The sequence below is a fragment of the Macadamia integrifolia genome, chromosome 1, assembly GCF_013358625.1.
Source record: "Macadamia integrifolia cultivar HAES 741 chromosome 1, SCU_Mint_v3, whole genome shotgun sequence".
In the NCBI taxonomy this organism is placed as follows: domain Eukaryota; kingdom Viridiplantae; phylum Streptophyta; class Magnoliopsida; order Proteales; family Proteaceae; genus Macadamia; species Macadamia integrifolia.
Genome location: NC_056557.1, coordinates 3127772 through 3144021, shown reverse-complemented (window position 1 = coordinate 3144021; position 16250 = coordinate 3127772). Strand labels below are relative to the sequence as shown.

General features: G+C 36.4%; 2 protein-coding genes across 3 annotated transcripts in view; both read left to right on the top strand.

Moving 5' to 3' along the window:
- Positions 1-16017, top strand: part of LOC122078028 (B3 domain-containing protein At3g19184-like) — a 48928-nt gene extending 32911 nt beyond the window's left edge. Inside the window, exons 6-7 of one of the 2 annotated variants that reach the window (XM_042643917.1) lie at positions 12759-12849; positions 15691-16017. In XM_042643917.1, the coding sequence (XP_042499851.1) occupies positions 12759-12821 (63 nt within the window). In that variant the 3' untranslated portion in view covers positions 12822-12849; positions 15691-16017. The remainder of the gene's footprint in view (positions 1-12758; positions 12850-15690) is intronic. The other variant, XM_042643908.1, reaches the window with a different exon arrangement.
- LOC122078018 (U2 small nuclear ribonucleoprotein A') lies at positions 1532-11009 on the top strand (the record flags this gene model as incomplete). The annotated part of the gene is given in 4 exon segments (XM_042643898.1): positions 1532-1861; positions 2123-2163; positions 10579-10708; positions 10804-11009. Coding segments are annotated over 4 exon segments (459 nt in total), but the record flags the coding sequence as incomplete, so codon positions are not given.
- Positions 16018-16250: the final 233 nt, after the last annotated feature.

The window sequence follows — 16250 nt, the reverse complement described above, 5'->3', positions numbered from 1 at the left end:
TCAAATTATAGCAAAAGGGTTGTTAGTTTGGACATTACAAAAAATAAATTGAAAGAGTATTTATCCAAATCCTTGGCTGGTTTGGATTAGCTGAAATTCTTGAATCACTCTCACGATTTCTTCAAATGTAATGTTTCTTCCAATCTATGTCATTTGCAGAACTTGAAATTCCTAGACTTGAGCTATAATGATTTCTCCGACGTGCTTCCTCTTGAGACTGATCTACCTTTTCTTTAGTATCTTAACATTCCGAGATTCTATTCAAGGGGCCATTGATATTGGTAATCGTAATAACCCAAGAGAGGGTGCCTTTGTGAACTCCTAGGGTTTATGTAGGTGGGTTAGTGTAACCTTTCCCTTATCATTTTCTATTATTTAATATCCCAGATGAAATCACCTATTCATGTCGATGTCTAGTTCGCCTTCTTCATCTTCGTCTTCCTATACATCTCTCTCATATTTGTACTTGCCTGCCTTGAAGGTTTGCAGTAGAGGTACCAGCTAATAGAGCAAGCGATTTTCTTGCCTCGGCTTGTCGATGTCATCATCGATGGCAGCAGAGAGAGAGAGAGAGAGAGAGAGAGAGAGAGAGGAGAGGGTTTCGGTTGAAGGAGAAGATGAGCTGAACACCCCATTTCCTCAATTTTTAATTTGTTTAAGGCTATATTGGGTATTCAACATGTGATGGGGTAGTTTTGGTATTAGGAAAAATAAATTGACGACTTAACAATCATTCCTCACGGTGAGGGATGATAGAAAGAATCTTTGAGTTTAGGTGGAAAATGAGTGATATTTTTGAAAAAGTGTGGGGAAACTTGATATTTCGTCATAGTTGACGGGAGGGAATGATATTCCTCTTGTTGTAAAGGTTGGATGTTCTTATTGGGTTTCATCAAATGATTGTATTATATTATGAGAAATTTTCATTTTACCCTTAGTTTTGAGTTATTAAAACATGTGCACATTAATGGTTCAGTGCGTGAACAATAATAATCGCTTAATCCCAATAAATCATAAATACTTCTTTGATTGTTTATGAATTTATTGGCATATTGATTTATTTTAATGAGAAATAAGGGTCATAAATCATACCAAACACCTTTATTTATATAAATTTAAACCATAACAAGGAGAGCATGAGAAAATAGCTAATATTGAAATCACAAAAATAACCCAACCATAAAATCATTTAGTTAACCATCCAATTAATTTTGTATAATGAATAATGGGATGATTCTTAGTTAAAAAAAAAAATAATGAGATGAATGGAAGCATGATTGTTATATACGAATCAATTTCCTTATTCATTGATTTGTAACAATTCATTTTACAAGTTGCGACAAAAAATATGTTTATTAATATTAAAATCAATGGATAACCAATACATCTATCCATAACCTCATTATTAATCAATTATTATCAGTTTCGATTTGATCACTGGAACCACCGGATTTCAGTCTGTCACATCATACCGTGCAGAACGGGCCCAATGGTTCGGTTCGATCTCGTCCCATTGTTTTTTCTTCCCTTCTGGTAAGGGGTATTTTCGGTTGGCCTTATCGGTTGGGCTAGGTTTTGACACCGCTAACGAGGCGGCGGTCGCGCGAGTGAAGGTGAGAAATGATAAAACTGTACACAGAGAACTTCACAGCAGGCTAGCATTGCCACTTCAGCCGTTTTCTGAGGTCGTCCTTGCCCTGCATCAATCTGTGGCTGTGCTGCGGTGAAGGGGCCTAGAGAGAAAAGAACAGAACACTCTCCCACCGCGAAGTAGAAGACATGGTGAGGCTAACAGCGGATTTGATATGGAAAAGTCCTCATTTCTTCAACGCCGTGGGGGATCGAGAGTTGGATCTCCGAGGTAGCTCCCTTTGTCCAGCCTACTCATTGCTTTCAGATCTCTCTCTGGCTCTCTCTTTTTTTTTTTTTTTTTTTAAACCCTAGTTTCTTACGTACTTTGAATCTATCGCGCGGTGGTCGCCTCCGTTCAATTTGTAGCTATGCTTTTATTTTATTTTAATATTTTTTTTATAAATAATTTCAATTGCATCCAGTTTTGGATAAAAACTTACAAAGTGCATTGACGAACTTCCATCCTTTCCTTCTATGCCCTCTACAACAGGCAACAAGATTGCTGTAATAGAAAACCTGGGAGGAACCGAGGTAAGTTTTCTTTACCTTAACTCCATCTAGGTTATTAGAGTTTCGTTCTGCAATGATATCGACAATGTTTTCCATCACCCTCCCCACCCACATTTTGCTATTGCAGTATGGCATCTTATCGTTTTCCTTGTTCGTTAATAAATTTTCCGCCGGGGGCGTGGGGAAGGGGGAGAGGTTCCTCATTTTCCGGTGTACACTATCAATTCACCTTTTGTTTTGTTAAGATAGCTTCAGGTGTAAACTATCAATTCACCTTTTGTTTTGTCAAGATAGCTTCATTTCTGAATCTTACTAATATTAGATCACTAGAAAGGGCGCAAGAACAAAGAGCATGCTGTCATGGTCGGTTGGACTAAAAGAATCGGTACTGCAGCCATCCTGCTGAATCTGGGTTTTGCTTGGGAAACATAGAAGCTATGGCCTTCTGGGCTGTTTATGCTAAGTTATACTTGAGCTCTTCATGGCTTCATTACTACCAATATTGGGGGTTACTAGCTGTTCAGAGGAGATAAAGGTGATTTACCATAAAAAAAAGAAAAGAAAAAAGAGGAGATAAAGGTGAAGTCAAGAGTATTACTGAAAACTTTACACATCATACATTGATCTTTGGCACTTTGGGTTTTATATGATGCACTTGTCCCTGATTGGCCTTTGCTAGATGCAGCGAGAATATCATTTAGACTCAGAATAGGATACCTGTACTCAATAGTAATTTCTTTGTCATAGTTAAGACACATTTCTCTAGTTCCTTCTTTTTTTCCCTCTCCCTTTGGAGTCAGTAGCTGGTACTTCATAAGACGTCAGGTTTTCTTGAATGAACCCTCCTTCAGCTATCCAACTGTTGATGCAACTCAACATGCTTCTTGGGGCTCACGTGATAGGCAAGAAGTTTAGAAACACTAAACCTGATACAATATCAATGACATGCTGGATATCACACATGGTAGGAAGCTTATCAGGGACTTCATTAGGTATTGGGACTTCATTTGGTATTGACACTATGACACTATGTCTGATTGAGATTCTAATACTGGGAATCTGGCCATAATACTGAGAATCTGGCCATTTTTTGAATTAGAATTGCATTTGGGAAGCTCAGAAGATTATCTTTGATTCTAATAGCTTAGATTAGAATCATGTTCTGTTGGATAAAATTTTGAAATATACTTTCTTTGAAAAACGGAAAAAGTTTCCATCCCATGTGAACCATTCTAACATGTTCAAGGGTGATGGCATTTGGCTCAGCCTGATCTCAACCCCCACCTACTGCTCCCAGATAGACAAAAGCACTGCCGAGGCTCTTCAAAAAGTGGCTGCAACATTTTTTGTGCATCACTGTGAGCCCATGATTTGGCCAGTAGTTATTGAAAACCATATTCTAGTTGCCATGCTTCCACTGTAGCCCAAACATGGTCCACCCTCCCAAGCTCATCGGACGCATGCTTTTAAATCTCGTTTTAGGTAATCTTCCTAGCCTTGGGCTTATTCTTCTCAACTCTTAGACTAGTCTATACCATCAGTGTTATCAACTGATTTCTTTATCTCATTTTCAAGTAATGCACATTTCTCTTCTCCTTTCGTGAGCTTCTGATAAAAAAACTAAACCTGAACCTAAGGTTCTAAATCTTGGTTTTGAGGTCGGTTTTGACCTTGGCTGAAACTGAGATTTCACAGGTGTCGACTGAAACTGGATCGAAACTTGGTACTTTTTTAGGGCAAAACTTGAAACCTAGGTTTTCGAGGCCCAAAAAGTGTTTTTGTCTTGGCTGCTGCCTATTTCTCTAACATTTTACACATGTGCCATGAATTAGTTTCACAAAAGAACCATGTAAAATTGTCCTTTTGATTTTGACCCAAGCTGCTAGGTTATGCTGAATTCTGCTGTAAACTAGACCTATTATAAGCATTGAGTCTACAAATAATTTAGTTCTTAAAAATATAAATATATTCAAACAATCAGGCTCAATTCCACATGTAGTTTTTGGTGCGTCCATTCCACTAGTTGTCTATGATTGAATGAATCATAGCCGTTCCATGGAATGCACCACATGTAGTTTTTGGGACCAATTGTTATGATAGTCCATTATTGCCCAACTATAAGCCTCATCAGTGGGTGAGGCTCGGCGAAATGGTTAAGTTGTGTTGTTGCAACAATAAGGTTGTGGGTTTGAAACATGGAAATGGCCTCCCCGCAAAACATGGTGTAAGGTTGTGTACATTAGCCCCTCTCTGACCTTGCAGTAGTGGGAACCTCGTGCATTGGGATGCTCCTTTATAAGCCCCCATCATAAACATATCAGAGGTATCCCAATCTAGGGAACGGCTCGCTGGGATTGAAACTGGGTGGAGTAGACACCATTGGTTGGCCTAGATACGAAAGTATGCAGTCGACGAAAGATGACCCCCCATGCTCAGTGTTGGGGAATGTTGTAGACGATCCACAAAGGCCACCACTATAACATTGTTGTCATGGCATCTAGGCAATTGAAAGCATCGGGAGGGTCCAAAATCAAGGCGATGTTTTGACACATGCACCATAGCAATTTTGGACCCTCCTGTAGCTGAACCGACGCCCTCGAAGCCACTATCAACATAATGTGCTAGATTGGGCTCGCTCTTGTGAAGGATGGCATGCCTAACCCCTCTTAGGGTTTTCGACTGCAGCCAAGCAAAAAAAAAAGAAGCAGAGCGAAGTAGAAGAAGGGAGAAAAGAATCCAACCGACACTCTCAAACAGGTAGAACAAGATTCATACCTGTTTGAGACTTGAGACCCTCACCATGAGTCAAATTTCGGCATGGAACGAATCCTTCGACGTCTTTGATTCCCTGTTTTGATTCATCGTGGAGGATCTCTTCTTCCTCGCGTCGCAGCTCTCCTGGATACATTCGAACACTGCTGTTACCTTCTTGTTGTAGTGGTCGACTCCCCAACATTTTATATCCAAAGGCTGAAGTTTGTCCTGGCCCTATTCCCATGATATATCACACCCATCCTTTTCCTCTTCCTTTTTTTTCCCCTATTTCCTAACATACCCCTACCCACTTTGATTTAATTAATGCCCTTTACCCATCTTCATAATTACTATTCCACCTTATCCTTTTTACCCTTTGCCCATTGCCTTTTTGTCATTTAAAATTTGCCTCATCCCTCTTTAGATTACCATTGTGCTCCATTCAGTATATTTACAATTCTTTCATCCTCTAAAAATAAAAGTAAGTTGAACCACCATATTTACAATTCTGCCACCGACTTGATTATTGGAGTTAGTGTCTTATTGTTGTGAGGCCCATAGCAATTTTGAACACAAGAATCGTCATGGAATATTTTGTGTTCAAATTTTGAGTGCATTTACCTAATGGAAAGCTTGCTAATTTGTTGATTAATGAAATTGGACATGAAAATTTCATCTCGAGATCTATGGTGGTTATGTTATCAACGACCAATCAAATTATTTTTGAGTCAGAGGATGATGTATTCGTTGAGTTCTCTGTGTCTTAATATCTTGACGATGCTTTTTGTGAAGTATTTGATTCTCCTCAACACGTTATTAAATTGGGTCGAGGTTGGTTGGAAGAACATGGCACCCTTGATCATAACAAAAATTTGTGCACTGTCCAGCCTTTTCACATGCCTCAAAAATTTATTCTTAATGTATTGGCTAACTCAAAGAAGGTGGTAGCAACAATGCAAACACGGGGCGAATTGAATGAGTCAACAAGAGAGGAAGATCATTTAGTTATAGAGCAAGTAACAACAACAGAAACTGAGACGATCGTGGGTCAAATAATGATGGACATCAGTACAGAGCCAGCTATTCCCCATGATTTTCCGAACTTGAATGCACCTTAGAATCTTCATATCTTGGATTTTGTTTCCATGGCAAACAAGGAGCAGTCCACCCCCGCTTGTGAGCTTTTATTGTTACCCTTTTACAATACTCGTTGACGAGTTTTCCTCAACATTGGGAGAATTGATGCAGGTATGCACCCGTGAAGCGATCCATACCCATCTGGGTATCCAGACGGAGATGAGCCCGATCCATATTGGGTTATTTGGTTTATTAGGATTTTAGGAAATCTTACTTATTTGGGAATAAGATGCAATATTTATTTTAAGTAGGATACGTAGGAGATAATAGTTTCTTAATTTATTTTAGTTTTCTTAGATTGAGTTAGTTTCTTATTAGAGTTGGTTTCTAGTTTTAGTAGTTTTATTTTCTTTAAGATGAAGGGAGATTGAGAAGATGAATTGAGTTTGGTTTTGGTGAAGAGCCTGCGGGCATTGTGTGCGACCCTCTTCTCCCCCTTTCTCTGTGCGTTTCCTTCCTCTACCCTGCAACTTTGAGCATCTCAGGGATTTCTTTCCTTCCCTACCGGCCCTCCATCAATATTGATGATGATTCTTTTATTCCTCTTGCCAGAAGGGCAGCTGAATCTCAAGATAGTTTGTTTGGAGGTAGAGCGGGAGCTTGGTGAAGGCAACTACAATAACAATAATAATAATGGGAGCAACAACCTTGTTATGTTCTTTGTACTGTTTTGACCACTCATAAGGTTTCTAACGAGGAATATTGGCGCTGCATCAATGTTTTTGAGACTTGAGTGAAGTGCAACTACCAATTATGTAGCATGGTGATTGATGGAGGCAATTACACTAATGTGGTCACGGGCCTTGCGAGCTACCAAACTGCTCTATCCCGTGTTGAAGAGAAGAATTAGGAAGGAATGGACAAACGAGAATTGGATGGGATCCTTTACCATACTATAGAAATAGAATAGCCCATTTATACAGACTAGTAAAGGGAGCCCCTATGATCGATGATCATAGAGACCAACAGAAACCTTACCAACTTGATCTTGTTGTCTATGAAGATGCTGTTTGCAGCTGGGATTGAACAAAAAACCACATCCTAATCCCTACAAAGTTGCATGGGTGAACAACATCAATCTTAAGATTATTTATAGGTGTTTGCTCACATACTCTATTGGTGGGTATGTGGACATACAATATGAATTGATGTTCTCCCTCTGAAGGTGTGTGACATTTTTCTGAATGAACTTGGCTATTTGAAAAGGAAAAACATTGTGGGATATGCGAAACCTATTTTTCAAGCACGACAGCAAAGAAATGAAGCTTCTTCCTACCAAGGACGCCCTTGAAATTAAGCTCAAGAAGGTAGCAAGGTCGTTCGTTCTCCGATGAGTTGACTCAGATGGCGTCCTTGATCTTCTTTATCCAAACGCGATGGAGTCTAATTCGTTCCAGAGGAGGAGAGTTGATATAGTGGCTCTAAAGTGTTTGGGGCAATATGACCGGATTTGGAAACCCAATACCATATGAAACTGGCCCAACACGGGTTTTTGGACCAACAAGGGTTGGTAGGGTTATTTGGATTGATCTTATTTTTTTATTTTGCTATATTTTACTTTAGGTAGGTTACAGAGGAGGTAGAGTTTAATTCCATCTTAGTCTTAGAGTTTGAATAGGAGTATTTGTTTCTTTTATTTCTCTCTTTGTAACCAATGAAGTTATAGAATTGAAAGATTTAAAGTTTGGTTGGTTTAATATGCTGGTGAGTGCTTGTGTGTTCTGTTGGTCGAGTTGATTGACTGTTTCTTCTCCCTTCATCATTGCAGGTACATTCTTCTTTCCCTCCATTTCCTGCGTTAATCTCCCATAATTCTTCTCTTTCCCGTCCCTTCTTTTCTGTTAGTTTTATTCATTTTTTCCTTGCTATGAAGTTACTATCGGCCTGGAAGTTTTGTTGTTGGGACCCCTGGTTTCTGATCCAAACGATCTGCGATTATGGGGGCCAAGTCGTTTGCCTGGGTGGCAACTCATATCCTAGGAGCTCAGACCCAAACCCCTTCCCTGTTGTGAGATTGAACTAGTGGTTATTGCTGGTTCTACAGTCCTCCGTCAAAGTCAGTTGCAGTTCCTGTGATCAGAGTTTTCTTGCTTGTTGTTTCTGGTCGTTCCCAAATGGAGTCGATAGGGCCTTGGATGGCAACTCTTCACATGAAATTTCAGGCCCATCAAGTAGCAGTTGAGTGAGCTACCACTTTCGTAAGTTGTGGAGGTTACCTCTGGGTTCTACCTTCAAAAAAGGAAGAAGATGACTTCTACTTGTTGCTTTATTCCTCATCTTTGATATTTCCCAATAAATCCTCAATTTAGTCTTAACTCTTGTTCTATCCTTATTTCATTCTAATGTTTGGATTATCCTAATCTTATAATGGTAATTCCTATCATATACTTTCTTCTTTGTCTTATTAACCCCTTAAGATTCTGTCTGATTACCAAATTTCCATCCTCCTTTGAAATCCTCAGTCTATTTAGAGGATTTCCATTTTCTTCCTGCTTTTGCTATTGTACTGTTTGGTGGCCCTTAGTGAAACCAAACAGGGTTTTTTGACCCCAGGAATCTCAGCGCCACCTTTCATCTCCTTGTCTTTGGCTGAAAGGTTACCTTAAAGTACTTTGCATATAACTGAGGGAGAGCAGCCCAATGATCTACTTCAATGTCCTTGGGGGGCTTGTGAAAGTTGGGGACCATGCAATAGAATCATTACTGATATGGGAATCTGCTGAATCATATGTAAAATTGGGGGATTGTATAACATTGCTCACCTTCAACTCTTCAAGGAACCTCTGATCCTCCCAGAAACAATTCTACAGCCCCTCCTAGCCCTTACGGCACATTTGGACAGGAATTCCTTGTGGAACTTGATAATGTTTTTCCATACTGCCATGCTGTAGGAATTCCTTCCCCTATTAGCATCCAATCTCTGATTGACAACACAACGAATTATGGAATGTGTGAAACGTGCATTAAATGAACAGAAAATACCCAAGATGCTTAAAATTTTGAAATAACTCTTTTTGAAAGACTGGAACGATGGATATTAATCCAAATTACGAGTAATACTTTTGGCAATTCTTAATATGAGTTATAAATTGGCTCCTAATTATTTATTTGAATAAGGAATTGCAACATTAACAGTCAATACTTTTTTTTTTAATCTCTTCATCCCATTTTCTGATTAATTCCCCCCAAGACCCTTACTTTTAGTCCGCTCACAACTCCTACTATCTCTGTTCAGTGACCTACTTAGAACATCTCCTATTGTAGTGGAAAGAAAATGGAAATCACGTTCCTCCTTACCCCAAAAGATTTAAATTTTTCATAGAAAGATGGCCTTTGAGGCACCAGTAGTAAGGGCTGAGAAATGAATATTTAAGCTGCACCCATGAATCCATTTAACCACCTTGTTCCGAAACTATTTTTTTCTCCATTGTGTAGTCCAAGCTATCCCATGAAGCAACATATATTCCTTTTGAGCATCTACCAATTTGTTTTCCCTATAGATTGAATAACCTCTAATACACATTAATCATTAACTTTTCGTCTGAGATTGCCTGGTCTTCAAAAGTGCTCCTCCAGTTGGGAAGGTAATTGTTTCTAGAACCTTCATAATCCTTCTAGACAAAACTTAGTGCAAAATGTTGTATATAGTGGTTGTTAAGCTAATGGTGTTGTACTCCTTTGGGTAGGATATAACTTCATTTGGAATTAATGTGATAAATGTGGCAGTGATGCCATTTTTGGATAGCCCCACTTCTATGGGATTTCCTGAACACTCTCACTGAGTCTTCCTAGACCACATTCCAAGCTACCTCAAATGCAAAAAATGCCATTTCGATCTCCATGTTCCTCCAATTTTCTTACCAACCATGCAGATTGTTGCAAGGATATTGAGTCCCATTCACACCTTTTGGCTCTCACTTTGTACTGCCAAAGTGTATGCCCTTAAAAATACTCTATCATTTCATTTCATTGATTTCCTTATTTATTTATATTTTTTCTTCCTTGTTTTTCATTTGCAATCTTTTGTAGATCTTTTTATTTCCATCTCCATCTTATCCATTTATGTTGAGATTTCTGGTGCCAAATAACTAATGATGCTCCATCTAAATCAGTGTCCCTCTCATAATTTCATCAATCCCTGATTAATCTTCTGCTGAAAGAGCCATTCATTTGAGTTCTCACACTTCTCTTCTGAATATGGCCATTCCATCCACAACTGCCATGTTCCCAGTTTGGGCCTTCCCCTGTCTGTTAATATTCTTCTATTATTATTTTTGGTAAAATGTAATGTAATTTGACATTGAAGTTTCAACTTTCAATTCTTAATGGTAGCACTTTTTGAACAAATCTTTGTTTCCATCATAATGCTCTTCATCTAAAATTGTGAGATCAGTCCTATCTTATGTATGTTTTTTTTTTTTTTTTCACCTTAATAATTCAAGTAGATGTATGTATGGCACAACCTAGAAATTAAAGCCTTGCTTATTTGACCTTTTTTATTTTTTTATTTCTAATTTGATTTTTATTTCTGTATCTGTTTGACAGGACCAATTTGACACCGTTGATTTGTCAGACAATGAGATTGTTAAGCTTGAAAATTTCCCTTATCTGAGTCGGATAGGTACCTTGCTTATAAACAATAATAGAATTACTCGTATCAATCCTAATATTGGAGGTTAGTTGAATGCCACCATTGATTTGTTATCATCTCTCATTCCTTTTCTCCTAGAAATTTGTACAGTTATTTGTTGGTTTTCTTCAAATTTGCAGAATACTTGCCAAAACTACATTCTCTGGTTCTTACAAACAACCGACTTGTTAACTTGGTGGAGATTGATCCACTTGCATCCCTTCCGAAACTGCAGTTCCTTAGTCTGCTCGATAATAACATTACAAAGAAACCAAATTATCGGTTATATGTGATCCACAAACTGAAATTGCTACGGCTGCTTGATTTCAAGAAAGTGAAATATAAGGTGAGATTCTTTCTTACTCCAAATTACTGATTTTAGGTGTCATATTTGGCATGCATAGGTACATTATAAACCTGTACAACATCGCTCATGTTGTATGACAGGACCACCTCGGTTGTTGGCTGTGCTCTCTCTGAAGAAACCCATTAACACTTTCTAAAAATCATTCTCTGAACCCTCCAGCAAGTTGATTTATTGGATCTTTTTCAAGGAACAACAGTTCAAATCTTAGAGTGCAGATGTTAGGGTGATGCTTTCTATTTTTCTTTTTAGATGCTCTCTCTCTTTTGATTATTTATCCTTACTTTTTGTCTGGGCAATGTGGCTTTCAACAAAATTATTTTGTTTCATTCTCTTGTGTTAGTGTGGCAAGGACATAGTTTTTAAGGCAGTAAAGCGACGGAGGCGTTTGAGGGTCTTTCGGAGCGCCTTAGCGATAATGCGGGCATAAAGCGTCGCCTTATCGACTAAAGCGTTCCTGTGTAATTTTTTTATAAAACCAATATATTTGGCTCAAATTCTAGTTGAATCCTATTACTCATATGTTAAATAAATATTAAAGGTTCATATTCATACCAATATAAGATATTCATCAAGAAAACAAATCAATAAAGTGAATAAACTAAGTTCATCTTTATCAATCATCAATCATCAATCATCAATCATCAATCATATTAACATATAATATAAATACATAATTATGAAACAAAATTATAAATATATAGAAAAGAAGACAAAAAATACAAGTATTTATTAGACTTACCTCTATGATGCCAAAATGAGTGCCTAAGCCCTAAGGTCATCCACTATATTTCTACTCCTGTCAAAGAAGAATGAAGCTCACCGCTGCCTGAGCAAAATGGTCGCCTGGATCAGTGGTTTTTCCTTGTTCATTGATTCATTCTCAAAGCCCTTTCTTAAAACCCTTGACAAAATCCAAACCCTGTTTGTGAATCGTGTTTTTGTTTTGTTTGTTTTGGTTATTTTTGGTGGAGTAAAGCTGATCCCATACATCTCAAGTGTTAACAAAACCATACACCTACGAATAAAAAATCTATATTTGAAATCTTCATCAAGTAATTTTAAAATGTGTTTAAAAAAAAAAAATCCATAAGGCGCCACTTCACGTAAGACGGAGCACTGCCTTACCATCTCTAGACCGCATCAGCGCCAAGGCGCCTTAGCAGTGCCTTAAAAACTATGAGTATTGTACCTTTCCATCAGTTTGTTTTATTAATTATTATATCTTTCAAAATATATTTTTTGTATAAAATCATAGTGGGTTGTGAATGATTATGTAAACTCAAATTGATTTTTTTGAATTCCTTTATGCAGTAACTTTCCAATGCAGTAATAGTTGAAACTATGTGATATATGGGTCTTTATTAGATGATAATGTGATTTCCATGTTTTGGTTATATGAAAACTTTATAAGAGAAGTGGTTGTGAATGATTATGTAAACTCAAATTGATTTTTTTGAATTCCTTTATGCAGTAACTTTCCAATGCAGTAATAGTTGAAACTATGTGATATATGGGTCTTTATTAGATGATGATGTGATTTCCGTGCTTTGGTTATATGAAAACTTTATAAGAGAAACTAGTGAACTAAGTTGTTTTGATTGTTCCATATATTTGTTTTATGATGTATCTATTCTTTCAAAGTTGTTTTCGAATAGTTGTATCTAACCTGTAATTAGAATATTGCCCATGAACTTCATAGGCCGGTTTTTTCGTTTTCTCTATTCCCAGGTATACATTATAAGGGTATATGGTTCAGACAAAGCTGATCGGAGCCCGGATTCTACAAATTAGATAGTTGTTCGAACCGAAGTCAATATAGGTAACTTTCTTGTCTGCTTTTATATCCTCCGCAAATCACTGAATAATGTAGCAAAAATGCAAAAGAACAAAATGATAGGCTGTTAAGGTCTCTCTCATTTTCTTTTTAATAGATAAAGGTTAAGTAAAGCTAGTTCATCAAAAAAAAAAAAAAAACAAATCTATAATAGGTGCTAGATAGTGCAGTTTGTAAGTGCTATGGCATGTTCTTGCCTTGTCCAAAGGTTGAATCCCCCCTTTGTCTGGGGTGTTAATGGTTGGGTATTTTGTGTTATGAAGAAAAAACTAATAATAAAAAAGAATTTCTAAACCATGGCACATGCACTACTAAGTTGCATATAAATGTCTTCCTAGTAATGCAAAATTAAAATTTTTGAAACAAAAAATAAATAAAGAACAGAAAACATAAAGTTCTGATGTTGTGTTTGATGCAACAATCTGAAGTGGTTTTAGACATGAATCTTGGGTATTTTGCTTTCTGAAGAAAAAAAATTCTAAACCATGGCTACATATACTAATAAGGCAGCTGCTATTAAAATCCATGTTGCATATAAATATCTTTCTAATAATGCATAAATTTTTTTTCTAAATAGAAAAGAAAATAAACAACAAGAGACCTAAACTTCTAATGTTGTATTTGGCACAACAATTTAAAGTGGTTTTAGGCATGAATTTGTATTTTTAAAAATAGAAACCTGTTTCTCGAATTTGTTTTAGTAACTAAATCTAAGAGAAAGCATCTTCTAAAGAATCAAAGGCCAAAAAATTTCTAAAAAGCATAAAAAATGTTCCAACTAATTTTCTCTATGTTGTTGTTTGGTTCTTTTGCGAGTGATTGCATATGTTTCATTATAGTTCATGGACAATATTAATGGCCACATGAAATACAAAACCAGTACTATAATACCCTTAAAAAGTATTTTCTTAAGGAAGAAAGAATGCTACCCACTAGTGTGTCTATGCTTAGACACAGTTTGTGCGAAAAGACCATGCTGCTCCATGCTGAAGATGCACACGCCCTTCCATTGGCCCTCATGTTGGCATGTACTTGCGCTAGTGAGGTAGCGTTCTATTGCCTTTTTTTTCATTTCATCCACTACACTTAAAAAAAGAAAAAGTCAAAAAAAGACAAAAATATATATATATATATATATATGCAAAAGACACATTTTTAAGAGAAAAGTTGGATGAGCGTATCCTAAAAATGAAGATGTGTGAGAAGTTCGAAGAAGTACTAAATATTATTAACCAACAAAAAAATTGACTAAAACTGGTTTCTAAGCTTAAGATAAAAATACCATTGGAGTAGGGAAAAAAAAAAAAAATGAATTGACAGAGGGAAAACAAAGGAAGAAAACATGAATAAACTGATATTGTTGTTGCCACTACCTCATTTTCTCATCAATCCCTAAGAATTAACTCTAGATATGAAACTTCTTTCCTAATTTGTTTTTCAAATAAATTTTTTTTACCTTTTTTATTAATTTGATTCTCCTTTTATGTTTCAAACTTCCTTTTGGATTTTGAGAACTTAATGCAAAAGCTCTCCCTTGATAAGATTTGGTATTCTTTTTTCTATGCTTAAATTGAACATTTGATTTGAAAAAGCTTCAACTTTGTATCCTACTTGACATATGTAGTCTAATATCTAGCTTACTATCTCAAATAAATGGATAGTCATTGCTTGGATGATTTCAAAGTGAATAAATCCAGATTAGTTATCCAAACAACCAAACTGTTAAAAATTACTTCTTTGATAAGCATATTTCTCATATCTAGAATGCCAGTGGGCCCTTTGTCATCAATGATAATATTCTGATTAAATAAATTTGTTTCATATTTTATAGAAAAGTAAATTCTGTAACCAAGTTGGTTTAAATCTTTTCCCTTCTTTCAAACTGTAGTCTTCTCCATTGACATTATGGGTGAGTAATCATTACACTTCCATCTATAGACAATTCGTTAAATTTAAAAAAAAAAAAAATCACAATCAATACGTGTGGCTTTTTTTCTTTAGTCGTCAATGGAAGAACCCTGAAACAAGAAAGTAAAAACAAAATGGAAAAAAAAACAGTAGCAACATAGAAAAGTGTACAAGAATAGATCTTGCATCCCGTGAAAACACTACCAACCATTGTTAAATTATAATGTGAGTGGGGTACAAGTGTTATCAGTATTATACACATATGTAAAGGTATCACCTCGAATAGAGCCAAGTGGAGGGTAAGGATCCATGTAGCTGCGTTTATACTTAGTTACTGTTATTGTGTTATTATTATTTTTTTTTTACTTTTACTTTTTTGTCCTTGCTCGGATCCATGTAGCCCCATTAAGTTGGGATAAAGCTTTGTTGTCATTGTTGTTGTCTCTAACTAATAGTTGTGTTGGAAAATTTTCTCTATGTGTATTTCCTTACCAAAGAGAAAACAGTATTACTTAAATCATATACTGGGACAGAGTTCCTACATGTCCATGGTATTTTCCACACACTTGGTAGAATTGCCTTTGGCTCCCAAATTTGGTGGACAATATCAGCTAGTCATGAGTTGAAGTCTAGAACAATATGATTATCCTCTGCATAGCATTATAATACTTTAGAATTTATTTGAAAAAGTAGAGCTATTTGAATAATAGGGACAATTGGAAAAATCAAGGGAAACAACCCCATAAATTGAGATGGAGCACCAGTCTTGACATGCAATTTGTGTACAAGAATTGGAATGCTAAATAATATTTTGACAACATGGCAAAAGATAGAGAGCATGATCATTCAATTATCATAAATGGTGGTAGCTTTAACATAGAAACATTGAAATTTAATATGTTTCTTCTGCTTATATGGATTGTGGATTCTTAGGATCAGCACAAGTGGTCAAAGCAAGGGTCATCAAGTAAGGAATCAGTTGGGAGTTGCCTTTGGGAATCTATATATTTTGTCTGATGTCATATAAGTTATCCAATGGCTTAACCTGGAGGAGTGCAATCCATGGCTATGGGAGCTGTTCTGTTTCTAACTTGATATTGGTATACTTGTTAAATTCTTTAAGTCTGTTATGTTTATATGTGAAGGCAAAAACATGAAAAAACATAGCTAGTTTGAACTATCCTGAATTTTGTCGACTACTTCATATCACTTAATCTAATTTTCCTTCTTACCATAGCAAGAAAACATAGGCATTCCCAATGCAATAGCTGAAATCCTTATAGTCGTTATAGCCAAGATACAATAGATCAGCAGGTTAATGTTATGGATATTATGGCAGTAAAATGGTGGTATCCCTCTCTTCAACTCTTGGGGTTTGCTTTGCTAATGGTAATGTGAATCATATTTTTTTGTTCATGATGTTTATGGCTACAGATCAACTCATTTTTTTCCTTCTTGTTATCTCTTTAGTTTTCTTA